The following is a 12,671-nucleotide window of genomic DNA, read 5'->3' as shown; positions in this document are numbered from 1 at the left end:
ACCTTGCAGGACTTTGTGTTATTGGGCTTGCCCCTTGCCAGGGTGGAGCACAGGCCTGGATCTGGTTCCTGGAGTCCCTGCCCTTCCTACTCATCCCTATACCCTTGGCTCCTATCCTGGCTCTGGCAGGTTGGCTGATCTTTGGACATCCAGGGCAGGGTGCGTGCCTGTGGTATCTTCCCTAGCTCGTGGTGTGGGAGCAGCCTGTTCCTGACGTCCAGAAACATTGACGTCATCATTAATTACTCATTCCAACATGTATTCATCAAGTGTCTATTGTAGTCATTGGGGACACACAGGAAATAAGAATGGGATGAGCGGTAGGCCTGGTGCAGAACTTCCAGCACAAGCTGTAGGACAAGAGTGTCAGGCACAGCCACCAAATATGGGAGCTGTTCACGGGGAATTGGGGGGAGTTTCCTTTAAGGATGTGCCCATGATCCTTTTGTGATGTCACCAAAGGAAGCCACTAGCCATATGCCTTCTGGAGAACACACCTACCCTGAACGAGTGTTGCCAAAATTAAAATCTTCATCTGATCAGGCCTCTAGATGCAACTAACAATTGCCAAGCAATGCAAAAGACAGAAATATGTGAAGCCACACGTTTGCAATCCTCAAAATCCAGATGGCAGAAAATCAACAAGATACGTGACGTGGCTACTTCAATAATACATTGTAGGTGGCACTTACCTGTAATCCCAGCATCTCCAGAGGCTAAGGCAGGAGGATCCTCAGCAATGGCAAGGTACTTAGCAGCTTAGTGAGACGCTGTCTCTAAATAAAATGCAAAATAGGGCTGGGGATGTGGCTCAGTGATTGAGTGCTCCTGAATTGAATTCCCAGTACCCCAAAATAACTAAATAAATAACACATTGTAAGGAAAAAGAGAAAGATGAAAGAGAAATTTGTGGATTAAAAGAGTTTTAAGGTACAATCAACCAATCATAATGTGTGCTTCTTATTTGGATCTTCATTTAATCAATCTGTAAAAAAAAAAAAAATGCTCTTTGGCAAAAAAAAAAAAAAAAAAAAAAAAAAAAAAAAGAAATAAAACCCACTGACTGAATATGTGATAAAGTTGCCCACGGTGGGGGCCTTTGCCAACTCCCTTCCTTGCCCAGGCCTTGGTCTTCCCATCTATGAAAGGAAGAAAGGGTCTATGAGGATGTCTTTTCATTCTGGCCTCCTTTTTACTTTGTTTTCCCACTTGAGCCCAGGAGCCTTAATTTGGTGGCTGTAACAACCCAATCAGTGTCTACTGGGAATAAAATGGCCCAGAGAGGGCATGGTGGGCACCAGCCCAGGGCCCTTGGCTTTGGCAGAATCCAGACTAGGAGGGGACACTTTCCTGGAGCACTTGGCCTGGAGCATCAAACTGCATGATCTCAGGGGGACTGTTCCAAAGTTGAGGAAGGAAGGAGAGAATCGGCTGGAGGACTCACCCACCCATGGACTATGGGCCCGTTAACAGCTCACCAGGATGCTCAAATTTGTTCTGATACCCAAGGGGCATTTCCTGGGCCTGCATCCTAGCCTGGTCTGGTCTTATTAGGTTAAGCTGCTTTTCACAAATTCCTTTTTTAAAAAAAAAATTTTTTAAGAGAGAGATGAGAGAGAGAATTTTTTAATATTTATTTATTTTAATTCTCGGCGGACACAACATCTTTGTTTGTATGTGGTGCTGAGGATCGAACCCGGGCCACACGCATGCCAGGCAAGCGCGCTACCGCTTGAGCCACATCCCCAGCCCTCACAAATTCCTGTGAGCACAAATGAACAATATCACTACATAGCTGCATGTCACCTGTCCCTTAACTCCTTGTTGCTGGCCTTGGCCCACCTGCCTTTCAATTATTATCACTGTAAAAGTATCAACCTTAGCATGGAACCTCACACATTGTAAATGTTCAACACAAACAGGGGCAAGGGGGTGGAAAGGGGAACCTCCTTCCTGGACCATCACAGGCTCTTAACCTTCTCTTGAAGCATTACAGGCTTTATCTTCAGAAGGCTAAACCAGAACCTCCACCATCTGCGACCAACACCAACCAGTTTAACACATGAACCAAAGAACTGAGAAGGACCATTCCATTTAAGTGTGTACTATATTGTAGTAGCTAAGTTGACAAATCAGTGTAAAACCTGGATTCAAATTCTCCTGAAGCCTCCTACTAGCTCTACTTGAGTGAGTTACTTAACCTCCGTGCAGCTTATTTGACAAGAGCACTGTGAAGGTAAAATGACTCCCTGTGTCCAGCACTGGTGTCCAGTGTTAGCAAGTGCTTTCATTGGAAGGCCTCCATTGCCGATCCGCCATCATCTCCCCTGCCCCCACTAAATTTTCTCTCCTTTCTCCTTCCCTTTTAAAAATGAATTTTAGGTTGCAGCATCTGATCCTGGAAATTGCCCTGCTTCACAATCGTGGGTTTCAGGTCAACTGAGGAGTCTTGCCAAAGGCACCTGGAGAATCACAACGCCCTGGTGCCATCTCCAACTGCTCCCTGCCGGCCCTGTGGGTAACAGACCCAGGGCTATGAGGGCTACCCCACTGGAGCACAGGGAGGTCTCCTGGTGCTGAGGGATTAATATGGTGGAATCAGGACCAAAGAGACGATGGTTCAAATTCCAGCTCTACTAGGAGTAAAGGGGGTGTTTAACCACCACCTCCAAAGTTAGGGAGCCCAGAGGAACGAATTTTAAAATTTGAAGCCCTGCAGCCCCTGCTTCCTGTACAAGGACCACTTCTGCCCTCTAGCAGTCTCTCAGTGAATTGCACAGCAGATATCAATCCAAAGATAGGGCACAGGGAGGAGCTTGTTCCCACTTCTCAATCTACCTGATGCTGGGTTCTCAACTCTGCCCAACCCTTAACTTCCTTTTCACAAGATTCATTTTGTGTAACAATACTAATTTTTAAATATTTTAAGTACCTTTTCTGAGGTGTTGATACACAGTAAACTGCATAACTTACAGAGTACAATTTGATAACTTGGGACAGATAGACATGCCTGGAATTATTATCAAAATCAAGATAGTGAACATATCCATTTCTTCCCAAGTTTCCTTTTGCTCCTTGATGACCCCCTCCTTTCCCTTCCTACTTCCCCAATTCCCAAGTACCTACAGCTCTGCTCTCTGTCATTATAGATCAGTTTACACATTCTAGTTTTGTTCAAATGGAATCATATAGATTGTGTTAGCTTTTTCTGACAAGAACAAGTACCTGAGACATGAATGAAATATCATTTTCTAATAGTGCTGAGATTATCATTTCTGCATGTTTTTGTGCTCCTATTCATGATTTGAAGGTACTAAAAAAATTAGTATAGTTTTGCCTCAGTTGTAAACGTAAGCTGAGGAAAACTTTGTAACATTAAATAAATTACACATTATTCTTCTTTTTCCCTTTCCCTTTTTGGTACTGAGGATTGAACCCAGAGGTGCTTTCCCACTGAGCTACATCACCAGCTTTTTTTCATTTTTTGAGATAGGGTCTCACTAAGTTGTTGAGGCTGGTCTCGAACTCGTGATCCTCCTGCCTCAGCCTTCCGAGTTGCTGGGATTACAGGCATGCCTGCTGTGCCCAGCTTATGGAATAGTTTTAATATTGATGAATTACATATATCTTCATTTTATTGCTTATCCCAACACAGTCAGCTCATAAAAGAGCACTCAGACATGTGCAATAAAAACTAAATCCATGCTGGGGGGTATAGCTCAGTGGCAGAGCACTTTCCTAGCACATGTGAAGCACTAGGTTCGATCCTCAGCACTGCATAAAAATAAATAAAATGAAGTTATTAAAAAAACCTAAATCCAGTCATCTGACATTTTGCTAACTATGTCATTTGCAAACAGCTTGATACACAATTACAATTTGTATCCTTTTAAAGATCCCTTCAGAATCCATCAGGGTATGAACATTGAATATATTTTATTTATTGGTCCCTTAGTGTGATGTATAACTTGTAAATATTTAGACAGATGGCCTGGGGCCTGCATTTGTCCTTTTACCCCAGGCTGCACATCCAGAATTGATCTTTGTGTGCCAGCTTGGATTTTCCACTTCTCTGAAGGTATAGGACTCCACCCAGGGCTCATGTATGTCACAGATGCTGGGCCTTGGGGTGGGGTGGGGCCCTCTGGTCCCTCTTCAAGTGCTGACATCATCACTCCCAAGATTTTAAGCTGCAGAGAGGCCTGACAGCAGATAGCCGGGGCCATATGAGTTGTCCCTCTTGATAGGGGATCTAATTTTACAAGGATAAATTTATCTGGGTCATCTGAGGCACCTGCAGAATTCTGACCATAAACAGTACCTCATAAAATGATACCCATCTTCCCCAGGGTTCTGCCTCCGCCTTGCTTCCCCTGACTTCCTACCCCAGGATAAAGGGGCTGCTGCCCTGCTGAGAAGGGAAGTGAGTGTTACAGTCTAGGGGTGCTGAGTCCATTGTCTCCACTCAGCAAAGAACTGAAGAACAGGACACAGAGATAGCAAGCGAGCAGCAGGTTTATTGCAAAAGTGACCATAAGGGACTTCTCCAGAGAAGGGGTCCCGGAACTAGGAGTCTGGTGGGGAAGTTTTGGCCTATTCTTTTTATGGTCTCTGGAATTTCCTCCTTTCCATATCCCTTCCATGTTCATACTCTCCTCACTATTACTGATTGGTGCTGTCTCTGTCCACGCATCTATTTTCTTTTTTTTTTTTTTATCCCCCCGCTTAGGGACACAAGTACAGAAATATCTGTCTGCTTGGGTCCCCAGCTTGTGTCCACAAGCAGTTAGTTGACCAGGAAGTTTTTGTTTTATTTATTTATTTTTGGTCCTGGGGATTGAACCCAGGGTGCTTAACCACCAAGCCACATCCCCAGCCCTTTTTTATATTTTATTTAAAGACAGTGTCTCCCCAAGTTGCTAAGTGCCTCACTAATCTGCTGAGGTCCTTTTGCCTTTTGCCCCAGACTGCACAACAGAAGTGATCTTTTTGGCTTTGAACTCGCCGTCCTCCTACCTGAGCCTCCTGAGTTGCTGGGATCACAGGCATGCGGGAAGTTGACCTCATTAGAAGACCCTCTCCATACTCTTTTGTTTTGGCCCTGACCCTGACTTCCTCACTCACCATCTTGCCCTGGCTGCCTTTGCCCTTCCCCCTATGGGGAGCACTAGGAAGATGGCCACTGAGAAGCCCACGTTACTCTACATAAATCCTAACATTCTGTCTCTGAGGTTGAGTGGCCATTAGTGACAAAACTCTCTCAGCTTGGGCTGGGGATGTGGCTCAAGCGGTAGCGCGCTCGCCTGGCATGCTTGCGGCCGGGGTTCAATCCTCAGCACCACATGCAAACAAAGATGTTGTGTCCGCCAAATAAATAAATTTTTTTTTTTAAAAAACTCAGCTTTTCTTTCTTTCTATTTTTTTTTTTTTGCTACAGTTGGAGAAAATTCTCAGACTTCCTTGGTAACTGACACTGAGAGATGTTTTGACCTTCATGGAGAGGTGATATATTGTTAGTTCACCATCTCATAGATGGTTAACCTGATAACCAGCTGTAATAGGCAGGTCTCCTTTGGTGGCATGTGACAGAAACCCAATTCAAACTTGTTTATGAAAAAAAAAAGATATTTATTGAATCTCAGAGCTGCAGAAAAGGAAGAGTGTGTTTGAATTCTAGAAAGGATGAGTCTGGCCCAGATGCTATTGTCTCTTCATGGAGGCTTAGCCTCTGATGTAGGCTGTATCCACAGGAATTAAAACTACCAGCCTGGGCTGGGGATGTGGCTCAAGCGGCCCGGGTTCGATCCTCAGCACCACATACCAACAAAGATGTTGTGTCCGCCGAGAACTAAAAAATAAAAATATTAAAAATTCTCTCTCTCTCCCTCTCAAATAAATAAATAAATAAATAAATAAATAAATAAATAAAACTACCAGCCTCTATCCCTGCAGAGAAGCTGAGCTGCACGTAGTTTCAATTCAAAATATGTGGATTCACAGACCATTTTTTTCACCCCAAGGAGGCAGGATCCTATGACTGGTAGCTCCCACCAAAAACACCTGTGGGGAAAGGGGTTTCCCCCGTGTGGTCCTATTCCCAGAAAGGATGGGAAGCAGAAGGATGGAGCCCTGTGGGGCCCAGCAGGCTCCCACACACTTGTCACCTCTCCTCCCAGGCCCATCTGCCATTTCCGCCTGAAGCTTGGTCTGTTTGCGTGTCTCGATCCAGCGTATTTCCAGCGTATTTCAATTATGATGTCACAGAACCCGAGTTCCAGAAGGCTGGAGTTGCCAGCGCTCCTGACTTCTTTAGAACAAGGAGGGGCATTAGCCAGGGGGGGCTCGAGTGTGCTTGGTGAGGAAGAGGTTCCTGCTCCAAACCGCCTTGTTCTCTAGATTTCACAGAAAGCCCTGGGCAGAGACTGGGACCCAAGGTCAGAGAGGGGCGGGAAAGAGGTAAGCTTCAGAAGGGGTGGGAACCCGCGTTCTAGGGCCACTGTCTTCTCTGAGAGAACCCAGAGGGAACTTCATGGGTAGACCTGGAGGCCCCTTCTTCCCAGGCTCAAAGACTGGGTTCTCTGAGGGAAGCCTCTGAGTCAGGGTGGGGAGGGTGGAGAGGGACATTCTTAAACTAAGCGACGATTTGTTATTTGCCTGAAATTCTAATTTAACTGGACATTGTGTAATTTTATTGGCTAAATCGGCAACTCTGGGGTGAGGGCTGTGAGAGAAGTAAAAGAATTGTCTCCAGGCTCGGGCGAATCCAGTTCGTCATCAAGCTTCCTGCCTCTCAAACTCAGCACCTGCTGATAATTCTTGCTCAAACCAATCTATGATGGCTACAAAATGTTAATGGGTACAGGGCTTCATTTTGGGTTGATAAAGATGTCCTGAAATTGATTGTGATAATAGTTTCATATGTCTGGAATTGAATTGTATACTTTTGATAAATTATCTATTGAATTGTACACTTTCAATAAATTAATTATCCATTGTGCCTTATAGCTCAATGAAGCTGATATAAAAACACTGTTCAAGGTTTGGCCAGCCGATGGCCCTTTGAGCTAACCCTTAAGTCTATCTGACATGCCTCAATCCATATTTTGAGCACTTCCTTACTTGTTCAGTTCAAGACATTCCAGAATTATCTCATACCCTTTCCTGCTCTAGCTTAGGAATTGCCATACTCCTAGGAATCCTGGGTTCATTTTGTGGGAAATGTGAAACCAAGACCTGGGCATTTATTATTTTATTTAATCATCATGTCTTCCCTATTAAGTAAGTATTAACATATCTTCATTTTATAAGTGAAATTAACTGTATTGCCAAAGTCACACAGCAACCCAGCCTTTGAAAGCAGGTGGTGTGAATCCAAAGCCCTTTCACCAGTGTGAGTCTGGTTATTTGAACAACCATATCACTCTGACTTGCTTTAAGTTACCACATTGGAGTGGAAACAAAAGGGTCGAACCTTCAACCAGCCCACCCCACATAAGGCAGAGTATGTGTCTAAGGGTGAAGGGTGGGGGAGGAACTCACCATCCAGTGTCCTAACTCTTTTCTTTTTATGGACCTAATATCTTTATTTTTTAATGTGCTGCTAAGAATTGAACCCAGTGCCTCACACATGCTAGGCAAGCGCTCTACCCCAGCCCCAGTGTCCTACCTAACTCTTATTCTGAAAGGACATGCTCAAATAGACATGCACAAATGCCAGTGAAGCATAGTTTTCATCAATCTCCTTCCTGGCCGCAGGACCCAAATGTGGTTGGTACCTAAGTGTCCAGTACAGGACGACCTACAAAGGAAATCAGATTGGCCATGGTTTTTAACTGTCAAAGCTGAGAAATGGGTACATGGAGGATTATTAGAGTCTCTTTTTGTAAATCTTTAAATTAAAATATATTTATAAAACAATAGATGAAAGGAAAGAGACTGGGAATAGAGAGTGAGCAAGGAAATTTATTCTCTCCAGATTCTCCAGGTTCTAAAGTGAAAACCAGCAAGAAGTCTGTGAGACAAGACCTGTGGGCCCTACTGGGCACCCTTTCCCCTCTGAGGATGACCAGGGTGCTGCGCATCACTGTGGCCTGCTGCCTCCTTGTCATAAATCAGGCCACTCGCATGCATCGCTGTGAGTTGGCCAGGGTGCTGTACAAGAATGAATTGGATGGATATGAGGGTTATTCCTTGAATGACTGTAAGTGCCATGCTTTTTAGCCATCTTTCTTTCTCTCCCGTTCTTCTTTTCAAAGCCAGGAAGCTTTTCCCAGCATTTCACATTCATGCAAAAATTATTAATTGAACACCACTTATATATCAATAACTATTTCAGAGTCTAGGGATACAAACAAATCAGCTTCCCTACACACACACACACACACACACACACACACACACACACACTTTTACATCTGGTAGTGATAAATGCATGAAGAAGAATAAAGCAGTAGGGTGTGTGACAGGTGACACTGACTGTTCTGAATGGAGAACTTAAGGAAAGACTCTCTGAGGAAGTGACATTGAGCAGTGCTTAATGAAATGGAAAATCTAATCAACCAAATGCCAGAGGAAGAAAATTCCAGACACAGGAAATGGCTGGTGCAAAGGATTCATGTCCCTGTGTGGCAGGGACATCTCCCTTTTGGTCTGGAATTTGTGCAACTGTCTTGCAACACTTTCTCTTTTTACATTGCTTTGTGGTTTTTTAGGTACATATTATCATTCTTATATTAAAATTTCCTTGAAAGCAACATCTATAGTTGACCCAGTTAATTTCCCTTGTTAGGCTTTGCATATTTCCTGACACACAGTAGATACTCAAGAAATCAGAAAGCATGGGTGTATGGTAGGGAAAATGAATGGCTGGTTATATTGATGGGTGGCTGGAGGGACCAAAGAATAAGATGAGATGCCCATGATCATTTCCAGCCCTCCAGTTTCATCTAGCCTCCCAGATCTTGTTCCTTTCCTCCAAATCCTTGTCCTCCTTTCTATGTCATCTCTCTCCCACTCAGCTAGGTCCTCCCTAAATCCTGATTCTCTTCTCCCCATCCTAAGGGATTTGCCTGGCTTTTGTGGAAAGCAAGTTCAACGTCTCAAAGATAAATGAAAATGCAGATGGCAGCACTGACTATGGCATCTTCCAGATCAACAGCCACTACTGGTGCAACAATTATCAGAGTCACTCAGAAAACTATTGCCACGTGGACTGTGAAGGTTTGGCCTGGGTCCCAGGGTGGGAGGGACGAGAGAGGAGACCAGGCTGTACTCACAGGACTTCTCTTCCTACCCACAGCCTAGGCACGTCCTTAGAGAGTTCTAAGAGTCAGGAAATCCCTTTACTGAGCAGAGGCTTGGTTTACCGGCCCTGTTACCCATCCAGTCAAAGGATTCTACAGATCCTGAAGCAGCCAAAGTTGGTTGTACTTTACATGCTTACCTCATTCGATCCAAATTCCATGCCAGTTTTCCATTCAAAACTGTTTGTGATTCCCACTTTACAAATGAGGAAGCTGAGGACCAAAGGGAGAACTGAACCTGAGGTGATGGGATGCTTATTATCCCATCGACTTGTGAAGCTGAGGCAGGAGGATGGCTTGAGCTCAGGAGTTTGAGGCCAGCCTGGAGTGACATAGTGAGACATCATCTCTGAAAGAAGAATGGCATTGAATGCAACTTGTGGCTTGAAGGCTCAAGTCTAACCCTTCAGTAGTATGCAGGGATACCAGTCTGACCAAAGGCCAAGTGTAAACTCCTCACCTCAGAGGTGATCCAGGAGACGTGACAAGGCCCAGGACTCTGCCCCTTACCTCCTCCTTGTTACTCTAATATTTCTGGAATCTCCACCTAAAGAAATATTAGGTTCTAAGAAATAAGAGTTTCCCTCATTAGACAGGATTTTACCTTGATTCTGGGCTGCCTCTTTTGGTATTTCTTTTCCCTGGAAACCCTGAAAACTTTGGGGGAACCACCATCTACCCTGACTAGGAAGAATGGTAATGGACAGGCCCAAATAGTGGCCCTCCTGCTTCTCCTGCCCACAGCACCAGCTACGCCCAATCTCTAGTAGTCATTATAAGAGCGTCTAAAAGAACCCTGGGAGGGAGTTCTAATCTGGATGAGTTCAAGCCCAGGTGGCAGATCCTGTGCAAGGAAGGCCAGAATCTGCGTCCGTCTTTGTGATTGTCCTCTGTACTCTTAACAAATGTTCTCTTTCCCCCTGACAGATCTGCTGGAACCGGACCTTATCTCGAGCATCAACTGTGCAAAAAAGATTATATCTGGACAAAGGGGGATGAGGAACTGGTGAGGAGAGAATAATGGGCAGGACCCCAAGAAGGAGGAGTGGCAGAGAAAGAGGCCATGGGAGAGGCTCCTGGGGGCACTTTCTTGTAGAAGTCTAGAGAAATGTGGGATAGTGATCTGGCTTGGAAATCTGAGAAGACTTGGGTTTGGTCCATTCTCTGATATTATACTAAACAAAACTATTTTGATTGCAGTAACAGAAAACAACTTGAGCTAGCTGAGGGAAATTTATTCTGATAGGAGAAGGTGTCTCACTGAGCCCACTGAAAGGGTGCAAGCTAGACCTCAGAAAGAGAATGCAATTAGGACTGGAAACTGCCAGAAGCTTTCCATGGCAGGTTTCTGTGTCTGTTGGTGCGTTCACTTCACTAATCTCTATGTAGACCTGCTTCCTCTGCCCCCATCCACAAGCCTATCAAAGTTCCAAGTTTATGAGCTGAAGTCATAAGCAATTAGAAGGAGTGGCTAGGCTCAGTCCTAGTCCAAGTTCTACGACAGAGAATCTGATTGGTTCAGTTTGGACCATGGATGTTCTTCCTTGGTCCAATCAGCTATAGGCATAGGAAGATTTAAGCAATACAACATAGCTTCCAACAGGTAGGAGCTGCTCAGTTGGGTAGACATCCTGAAAGCTTCCAGCTCCTCAATGGTAGACGTTCACTAACCTTTTCTGTGCTTCAAACTGGGCATGTAAATGGTTGCCCCTGCAAGGTTTCTGAGTTCCTTACAGACTCAAACACCTTAAAAAATGAGACATTGATGAGTATCCAGGCTGATCCTTTCTGAAAGAGTCAATGGTTACACGTGGGATTTTCTTTTCTTTTTCTTTTCTTTTTTTCCTTCCTTTTCAAGTAATTCTTAGTCTTGTAAAACAGTACTGTCCATTTTTGGAGGGAGATGAGGATTTGAAAATATAGAAGCATTCTGAATGAGGAAAGAGGGAAAGGACAAGAGAGGAGGGAAATTCAAAGGAAGAATTAAAGAAGCCTGGAAAACAAGCTAGAGAGCAAGTAATGAAGAGAATTCTTGCTGTTGCTCTGCAGGGAGACTCACCAGGAACTGGGACAGGTGAACTGCTGCTAAGTGGGAAGCAGGACCTATGTATTTTTTTTTCTCCACAGGTTAGAATGGAGGTTGCACTGTGCAGGCCGGCCTCTCTCCCACTGGATGACAGGATGCCACCTGAGATGAGACAGGGTGCAGGCACTCTGTGGAGTCATTCCAAAATTCCTGTCCTTATTCTGGGATTCCTTCACTTCTTCCTCTTTTCTCCACTTTATTTTCTTCCCTTCCCACTCACAAATAAAATGAAGAAACCCAGGGATAAATGATTTTCTTAGACTTCCTCCGGGCACCCACCCAGGCCTTGCTCCTGACTTTGATTTGCAAACCAAAAGGACGACTTCTAGGGTTTTTAAAATGTACTAAGGTTTTCCCTGGGCAAGAAATATGTTAGTTTATTTATATTCACACACACACACACACACACACACACACACACACACACACACACATTTGGGTTCTTACTACAGTAGGAGTGTACCAGATTCTGGAAGAAGGAAGACATAACTATTGTCCTTCGGGTGTTCATAATTGAGGCAGAGAAGCAGAAATATCCACAAACTTACAATGGACAATGGAGTGGGTAATAAAATCTACAATTATTGGTTTAAAAGAGTACCAAGTTTTGTGTAATTCCCCCAAGACAACTATTTTTGAAGTAAAAGAGGAAGCTTAGAGGTAGGTAATGGGTGGGCTAAGGCTGTGGTATTTGAGGTGGAAAAAGTAGTGGCGGACCACAGAAATAGTGCCAGCTACCAATGATTTTTGGTTGCTTTGGCAGAATGAGTTAGAATCTAGGTGATTAAAGAAAAAAGTTTTTCTGGATAGGATCCAATTTGCTTGGAGGGGGTTGACATGGAGTCGAGCCTATTTAGGGACAAGGCAAAGACACAGAAGAATGTCCTGCACATAGGCACCATCAGTAGTGTCGGACCAAACTGGAGTGTTATGGGGTCCTAAAGCCTCTACCTCTGATCCCTAACTGCATCAGATATAAGACAAAAGAGTTGATTATTCAATGGTTTCCAGACCAGAAAAATGTTAAAAAAACCCTAAAACAAAGGTTTTCAACTTTTAATGTTAATGCTTAAGTATTAAAATAACTATCTTCTCTATTTCAGCATCTCTTCCTTAAATATTTTTAACATCAAAATTGTAGGGAGGTAATACATGTAGGAAAATGAAATATACTTTATTACAAAATTTCAGAATGACATGTTTTCCTTTTCTGATTTTACTGAGGATAGGTGAAAACATCATAGACCAGCACAGATCTGAGAAGTGTTATTTAGAAACCACAG

At 44.0% G+C, this 12,671-nt stretch overlaps 1 protein-coding gene across 3 annotated transcripts in view; it reads left to right on the top strand.

Annotated features, from left to right (window-relative positions):
* The window catches only part of LOC308636205 (lysozyme-like protein 6), a 173,705-nt gene extending 162,069 nt beyond the window's left edge, over nucleotides 1–11,636 (top strand). Inside the window, exons 2-5 of one of the 3 annotated variants that reach the window (XM_081271465.1) lie at nucleotides 7,976–8,134; nucleotides 9,061–9,219; nucleotides 10,230–10,308; nucleotides 11,430–11,636. In XM_081271465.1, coding sequence (XP_081127591.1) covers nucleotides 8,062–8,134; nucleotides 9,061–9,219; nucleotides 10,230–10,308; nucleotides 11,430–11,499 — 381 coding nt within the window. In that variant the 5' untranslated portion in view covers nucleotides 7,976–8,061 and the 3' untranslated portion in view covers nucleotides 11,500–11,636. Of the gene's footprint in view, nucleotides 1–7,975; nucleotides 8,201–9,060; nucleotides 9,220–10,229; nucleotides 10,309–11,429 lie in introns of all 3 variants that reach the window. The other 2 variants (XM_081271463.1, XM_081271464.1) reach the window with 2 other exon arrangements.
* Nucleotides 11,637–12,671: the final 1,035 nt, after the last annotated feature.

This window comes from Spermophilus citellus (assembly GCF_964194105.1).
Source record: "Spermophilus citellus genome assembly, chromosome: 17".
NCBI classification, from domain to species: Eukaryota; Metazoa; Chordata; class Mammalia; order Rodentia; family Sciuridae; genus Spermophilus; species Spermophilus citellus.
Note: the sequence above shows the minus strand (reverse complement) of the source record. Positions and strands in the feature narration are given on the sequence as shown.